The sequence below is a fragment of the Otolemur garnettii genome, unplaced genomic scaffold (assembly GCF_000181295.1).
Source record: "Otolemur garnettii isolate 467f Iridium unplaced genomic scaffold, OtoGar3 scaffold00105, whole genome shotgun sequence".
NCBI classification, from domain to species: domain Eukaryota; kingdom Metazoa; phylum Chordata; class Mammalia; order Primates; family Galagidae; genus Otolemur; species Otolemur garnettii.
In genome coordinates this window covers 7,311,646-7,319,640 of record NW_003852500.1, presented here as the reverse complement: position 1 = coordinate 7,319,640, position 7,995 = coordinate 7,311,646, and the positions used below count along the sequence as shown (strand labels likewise).

Genomic DNA, 7,995 nt, shown 5'->3' with positions numbered 1-7,995 from the left:
GACAATATTGAGCCTTTGGACTGAGGAACAAGGTCCCATTTATTTAATTCTTCTTTACTCTCAGTAATGCATTCTAGTTCCTAGTACACATGCTTTCTTTTCAACATCTTTTGTCAGATTTATCATTAAGTATTTCATATTACTGATGTTATTTAAAAAGAATTTCATTTTCTAATTGTCGCTGGTGTATGGAAATACAGTTGATTGCTGTCTATTGATCTTGTCTTCTGCAGACTTGCAAATCCCTTTATTAGCTCTAGTAGGTTTTTAGGTGGCTTCCGTCAGATTTTCTGCAGACAGTGATGTCCTCTGTGAATAGTGTTTAGTATTTCTTGCCAATCTACATGCATTTTGTTCCTCTTTCTTGCATTCTTGCACTGATTAGAACCTCCAGAGTGGAATACTTGTCTTCTTCCCAACCTTAGGAGAAAGACATTTGGTCTTTTACTTGTAAGTAGGTGTATGCTTTCTTTTTAGATGATGTAGATGTCTTATTTAGGCTGAAGAGATTTCCTTTTGTTACTAGTTTGCTAATAGGTTTCATCATTTGTCATAATGTTTCTCTGTTATTTATCACCTAAATAAATGATAACATGGCTTTTCTTGTTTACTTTGTTAACATAGTGTCTTAGTTCACTTGAGCTGCTGTAACAAAATATCCAAGACTGGGTGGCCTATATATAGCTTGAATTTATTTCTTATAGATTTGGAGGCCGAGAAGTCCAAGATCAAGGTGCTAGTAGATTTGGTGGCTGAGGCCCTATTTCCTCATAGACACCTGTCTTCTCACTGCAACCTCCCAGGCCAGAAGAGGCAAGGGAACTCTCTAAGGTTTTTTTCATAAGGGCACTAATTCCACTCATGAGGGCTCTGCTCTCATGATCTAATCCCCTAATACCATCATCTTGGGTGTTAGGTTTTCAACATATGAATTTGGGTTCAGTCACAGCAGATGGTCAGTTCCATCAACTGATTTTTCTTTTCTTTTCTTTTCTTTCTTTCTTTCTTTCTTTTTTTTTTTTTTTGCAGTTTTTGGCTAGGGCTAGGTTTGAATCCACCACCTCTGGCATATGGGGCTGGCACCCTACTCCTTTCAGCCACAGGTGCCACCCTCAATTGATTTTTCAAATATTAAAACGACCTTCCATTTCTGAGATAAATGTCACTTCATTATGGTATATTATCCTATAAATATACTTTTAAATTATTTTGCATCTATGCTGATGAAGGGTTGTTAGTCTATAGTTTTATTTTCTTATAATATCTTTGCCTAGTTTGGGTATCCATGTAAGCACTGATTTTATAGACTGTTGAGAAATGTTCCCTTCTTTCAAATGTCCAGAAGAGTGTGTAGAATAGATGTTATTTCTTTCTTAAATGTTGATAGAATTTGTCTGTGAGCAAATTCTTCTACGTCTCGATGTCAGGGGTACCCAAGGTATTTGCTTTTTATTCTTTCTTGGTATTCAAAGATAATACATGTGGTCACTCTTCCACAGGGCAGCTTTCTAGAAGACAATGACCATGTTACTGTCCTTCTATCCATGCCACACACGCCATGCTTCTTAATTTGACTTCGACTTGGCTTAAGGCAGAGTTCCTTCTTCACAGCATCAGCCTTATGTCTGACTGTGTCCCTTTCCTTCACAGCCCTTTCCAAGAGGCCAAACAGAACAGAATTGTCTCAAGGGCATTCTTGAAAGAATTGTCAGATGATGAAAAATAAAACAGGGTTGCCATCTTCCTTCTGCTTGGCTCACTAGCTGTGATGGAGAAATAACCCAGTTCCTGTAGGCTGACCTTAACAGCCCAAGCTCAGACGTGAAGGAAAGTGTCCCCCTGTATAAAGGCTTTACAGTCTCGCCTCTTCCTCTCTGGTCATACTCTGCTTTGCTCCTTTCCTCTGATCTTCCCTCTTTTTCCATCCCACAAGAGGAGCAAATCCCCCTACTACGTAGTACACAGTTTCTGTGCCCTGCATGTTCCTCCAAAATTAACCTGCACTGAGCCTGAGTGAGGATCCATGTACCGGGCAGTTTGCTGCTTTAATCATTGCTTCATTGAATCCTCACAGCTCCAGAGGGCAGATACAATGGTAATCCCCATTTTCTAGATAAGGTAACTGAAATCCAAAGAGGTTAGATGATGTGCCTGGGATCATACACAGTAGGGCGAAGCACAGACCCTCTCTCCAAACACTACACTGCCCTGCCTGGTGCTTGAATGTGCATTTGCTAGTTGCCTCCCTGGTCAGCCTCTGCAGTCTTAATACGTGTGTCTACACTGCAAGACTGGGAACTCAGCAAATGTTTGCCAAGTGAATGAATTCTAACTGGAATTCCAGATTTTTAATCTCAAATCTAGAAGGAAGATACAGGCACAGAAAAGTAAAGAAACAAGTGCTCAAACCAATCCTATTGCCTTTCAGTGGTAGGTGGGAAGAACAGGCGGAGGGAGATTTTGTTTACTCACAGAGACAATTGTATTGGTAAGGGAAAAAGCTGTCATCATTCACTTGGAAGATCTGGAAGCACGATGTGGTCTCGCTTAGGTAATAAGTCACTTGCAGACATGCTGGAGTGTGTGAAGCTTTCTCAAATGGCCGGAGGTTGTCATGGGGATATACATTTAAGAGGGCGGAAATTAGCATGGAGAGACCAAGATGGTTGTGTCAGAAACATTAATTCTCTTGAAAGCTTTGAGCCGGGCTAAGGTCAAACTATACATTTGCTGTATCTTTTAAAAAGTGATGATAACACCTGGGTTTTAAATGCTTCTTCTGTCCTAATCTATATCATTAAGTTCTCCCTTTTGAACAGTATGAGGTGAGGACTGGGGCTGCTGGGAATGTGGCTGTGTCTCTCACGTAGAGAAGCAGGTTAATGGGTCAAAAACCTGGAACAAAACAAAACCCCTAAATGATTCTAGGTTGACCCCAAGCACTTGACTTGTGAGAAACAACACACCAGAACGGGCAGATTTGCTGGAAAGTGGCTCAGTCTCCATCCGCCTATGTCCTTGTGGGCTCTGCTGAGCCCTTCCTTACCCCCCTGCTGTGTGCTACATACCTACCAATGCTTAATTCCCTTTTACACAAGAAGAAACTGGGGCTCAGCGTGCTCAGGTAGCCTGGCAGAGGCCACAGAACCAGTAGACAGAGGCCTGTCTGAGCATGAAGGAAAGGACCACGAGGGATCTGCCCGTCCCCTCTCTGTGCTTACAGATGCCAGGCCCCACTCTGATAGTTCTCTCTGGAAATGTTTGCAGATCTGGCTGTCTCTGGAGAGTGTCCTGGAGTGGCTTTGGCTGGAGAGTGTCCTGGTGGTGCCAATTAAAGCATGCATGGCAACCATGCTGGGACAGAATAGGCAGCTAGGTTGAATATCAGTGTTCTTAGATTTGGTGGTCCTTGACTACGTGCTCCTGCGGCTGTGTCTGTCCTCACCATGACCCCACCTGCCTGAGTTCCTGCATGGTCAGGGCTAACTGAGGGCAGGGGCACTAGGGTGCATGCCGGGCAGCTCCAGGCCTCCTGGAGCCTCTGTGTATCCTGCATCTTGGGGTTGTCAAGATAAGGAGGGAGAGACATGCCCTCTAACTTGATGTAAGTGGAGGGCACAGTGATCGGGAGTGGGGTCTCGGGAGGAGACTGCCATCAAATGGAAAGTCGCCTCCCTGCTTCCTGTCTGTGAGCCTTTGAGTGAGTTGCTTCATCCTATCAGCCTTGGTTTCTCTCTCTGTACAATGGCTATAAGGCTGAGCTTGATGATGTTTCAGAGGATAGTTAGGAAATACTGCATTTAAAACATGTAGCACAGAGCTTGGCTCACAGTGAACACTCGAATGGGAATGCCTATCACTGGCCATCACTACCCGAGCAGAGCCTGGAAAAGTGAAATGAAGCCCTCAAGTGTTGGTGTTGAGAAGCTTCAAGCTTAGCTTCTGTGCTCTGAGGAATCTTGGGAGCCTCGCCCAAGTGCCTGGGGACAGTGGGGAAGGCCATGCCCGGCTGTGTGCAAGGGCACAGCCCAAGGAGGAGTCACTGGCTCCTGTGCAAAGGGCTCTTCCCATTCTCCTCCTGCTGTCTGCCAGGCTGAGGAGCAGTGAGGAGATTATCAGAGAGTTCCTGGAGGATGAAGGGTGAGAGGGCGGCTGAAGTGCAAAGGGAGGCCAACCCTGCCTTCCTAGATGGCGATGGGGACAGACCCTTTCTCATTTTACGGAAGAGAAGTGCCCTGGACCCCTGTGCTCCCATCTCACTTAAAACCACGTCCCAAGTCCCCTTTCCAGTGAGTGGTCCACGGCCTGCCTGGGGCCCGTGTCTCTCGCTCAGTGTGCCCTTCGGTGGACATAGGAGAACCTGCTTGAGGAATGAACTGGCAGGTATTCTGGCAACTGCACAGGTCTGTGCACGGTTTTCCACTTGGGTCTGCTTCTGCGGGTGACACCTGATGCCACAGCTCAGCAACTGAGCCACGTAGAGGGCACATGTGTGTGTGCAGAGACATGAACACAGGCGTGGACACACATTCAGCCTGATGCATTCCCAGGCTGGGAGATGATGCAAAGGAGCCTAGTGTGGGACAATGGAGGGAGTGGTCTGTGATGACCTGAAGTACACTACTGCACCAAAGGGACAGAATTTTCTAATTTTAGAAACACCTGGGCAGGGTGCAGTTTGCCCATGGCCTGTTTATCCTATTTGACAGTGGTGATGAGCTGTGCTTGGAACCGCATGGTGCGGGCTGGATGTTAGGATGGGGCAGCAATGGCAGATAGGGCTGCTCGACATCCTAAGGAGGCTCATCAGGCGGTCTAGGAGGGGAGGAGCAGGCAGCTCAGTGCAGGGCCTCTGCCCTCCTGGTGGTGGCACCTGGGCCTGGTGCCCTCAGCATTTCCCACAGCTCCTCCTCCACCCACTGATCCCGTCTGCAGGGGTCCAGGGAGAAGGCTCTTAGGTACTGCCTGGTACTTGCAGGTGACACTCTGGTCGCCCTTGGGTCACAGGCCTTCCTACCTTCTGGAAAACCTACATGCCCTACGTGCAGGGGGATAAGGGGCTACCGTAGGTCCCCTCACCAGGGTTTCTGCAAAGCAAGGGCCTCTGCTTTGAGTCTTGTTTCCTCCCCAGCAGCAGTGCCCCTGTAAATGAAGCCTGAATTTCTCAACAGAGGATTTTAACAAAAAAGAAGCTTAAGTGAATAAGGAATGTGTAAATCTTACACACTGGAAATAGGCCAGGAGTTCAGCAATGGTGGGAGAAATTCAAGGGTTGTCCGAGAGTGCCACAGCCCCTCTCCGTTGCTTCCCACACATGCTCAGCACTCTAGAAAGCCCCAGAAGGATCATTTGGAAGTCTTGCCATTAGAAGGCAACTCATGGCCTATTTTTAGCTTGGATCTTATGTGAAAACCAAGAGGCTGGTCCATCCCATGCGTTAACAGCAGCTCTTTGCACAGAGATAAGGATGTGGTTAAGAGGAGCATTATGAATGTGTGTGTGTGTGTTGGGAGCAGAGCTACCGACTTTTCTGCTGGTTGAGGTAAATCAGACTCTTAAACTATCTTTGGCTAATCCATTAGAAGGATAGATAAAACATCTTAAAACAGCTTCTCAATAGGAGGCAAGCCTCTGGTCTGGGTGGAGCGGGGCTGGGGAGATAGACACTGGGATTTCTGGCATTTTACGTACTTGGAAACCAAGAGCTAGAAGGGGCAAGGTGGCCTTGTCAGGACTGGTAGACAAGGCTCTAAGCCCAGACCCAGAAACATATTTGAGGTGACCTTCTTCCCAGGATGGGCTGTTGGGGATCTTGGCAGCCACTTCCTTATGCATAGGTGACATCATTGTCTGAGAGAGGTTGGGCTGGTTCCTCCACCAACTCATCCACTCAGTGCTCTGTAGAGCAGCTCTGGACCCCTTCCTCGTGCCCACTAGGCAGGGTTTCCTACCATGGAAGGCAGGGAGGGCTTTGGCCAGAGCCCCAGCCTTTGTGAAAATTGAGGGACCAGGTTTCCATACCGGCTGTCCCTTTGACTTACTGTGTGACCTTGGGCAAGGTCACTATCCCTGTTTGAGCTCAGGTGCTCCATTATGTAATGGGGGTGGGGTGGGATGGGGTGGGGAGGGATTAGACCACCCAGCAGCCTTCCTGCTCTAACTAATGGCCTAGATGTTGAAAGACCCTACTGGCCAACATGTGGGGAACCCACGTGCTTCCCCAAATGATCCCCCGCCCACCCCCCTGAGCTCTGGAATGTGTCATGGGGGCTTCTGCCCAGAGGTTTTCATCCTCAGTTTCACTTAGCTTAGTCTCAGTTCCTGACATCCTTGATCTGTCAAAATACCTGGCCAACAGGCCCACCATCCTAAGGGCCAGGTGGTTCCTCCAAGGTCACACATGGGCCAAGTGACAGGATGGCTGGGGCTGGAGTCAGCACAACTTGAGTCTCTCCTATTCAGCAAGAATCACAAGTAGGCTTTCCCCCAGTGACTGGAAAGGGTGTGGTTAGGGAGTGTGTATCTCTTCTTTGTCACCTAGACATGATAGGGCCTAAGGCAAAGGGCTCAGAATACTACCTGTTCACTTCAGAACCAGCCCTGTGGAGGACCCAGGTCTGCTCAGCGGAGTGGGCAGGCAGAGCTCAGGATTGTGGCCCTCGCCTCTGATCTAACTCTCTGTCTTCCTGGCCAGTTGGGAAGCCCCGTGACCAGCAGGATGAGAGAGATAAGTCAGCAAAGGGAACTATCTCTAGCCCTGAACCCCCAGTGCCGTCCAGTAGACAGGTCACAGACAGGGCCTGGGTTCCTCCAGAGTTTTCTGTTAATGAGGCCCAGGATGGCTTGGAGGGGACCCTGCTACCTCCATATGTAGGCTACCTCAGCTTGTCCCCAGGGCAGAGCTGGCTGGTGACTGGGAATTCTCACTCCCTGGGGTAGAACTGTGGTTTGAGTAGAGCAGGGTGGGCTCAGTTGACCATTTTTATAACTGCAGTATAAGGGAGGACCTGAGTACCACATTTGCCTTCACCTCACCCCATGTCCCCCTCACAACTGCCCTCCGAGGAGGTGAGGCGGAGCCCCTTGACTCATTTCATAGATGTGAACCCTGAGACTTCTGAAAGTCCTGGGAGATCCAGCACCAGGCCCCTGGCTCCTGGCCTGAAGCCCACCCCATTACACCTGCTGCTGCTCTGCAGAGCAGTTTTCTGGGATCTTGGGAAAAAATTGAAGCACAGAGGTCTCCACCTGTGCCTGCTGTCTCCCGGCCACCTCCCACCACTTGGGCAGCTCTGTCTGCTGTGCCTCTGTGCAGGGAGTGGCAGCAGGAGGTGGGTCTTACCTGCAGCAGTGGTGATGCCCAGCAGCCGGCAGGTGTATTCCAGCCCAGTCCAGAACCCCTGGAGCTTCATGGTGATGGGGCTGAAGGCAGAGTCCCAGCAGGGCAGGTGGCAGAGGCTCTGGCCCTGGGATGCTCCCGGACAACCGTGAGCAGGCAGGAGGCTGTGGCTGCCAGCTTAGGGGCCCCCCGCCTGGGGCCCTGCCTTCCCAAACCAGTCCTGGCCACTGCAGCCCGGCCGAGGTGTGAATAGGGCTCACCTTCCCGGCTCCTCAGCCGGTGCCCTTGCCAGGCACTTGGTTTAATCATTACCTTGGAAGAATGACCCTGCTACTCTGCAGCTCCAGCCTGGCCTGGAGCCGCTTGGCCTGGCGCAGCTGCCTGAGATCGGTGGTGAGGGCTGGGCTGGAGGCGGCCTGGAGCTGGCAATTAACTGTTTCTGACTGGGAGGAGGGAGCCAGGGAGCCAGCCCAGGCCCTTCCTGATCAGGCAGTGCCTAGAAAGTCACCCCTGGACCTCACGCCCTGGGAAGGGGTGCTGGGGTGTTCATCTCAAGCTGGAACCGTGCACCTGGAGCTCTGTCTGTGTGCATGTGGCCGAGAGGGATGTGTCTTTAAGCCTCCAGTAGAAACAACTTGTAAAATGAGTTCCAAGCT

The 7,995-nt window shown here is 49.6% G+C and overlaps 1 protein-coding gene across 2 annotated transcripts in view; it reads right to left on the bottom strand.

Annotated features, from left to right (window-relative positions):
• Window positions 1-7,617, bottom strand: part of TMEM72 (transmembrane protein 72) — a 24,087-nt gene extending 16,470 nt beyond the window's left edge. The window contains exon 1 of one of the 2 annotated variants that reach the window (XM_003796604.1): window positions 7,343-7,617. In XM_003796604.1, the coding sequence (XP_003796652.1) occupies window positions 7,343-7,412 (70 nt within the window). In that variant the 5' untranslated portion in view covers window positions 7,413-7,617. The remainder of the gene's footprint in view (window positions 1-7,342) is intronic. The other variant, XM_023517213.1, reaches the window with a different exon arrangement.
• Window positions 7,618-7,995: the final 378 nt, after the last annotated feature.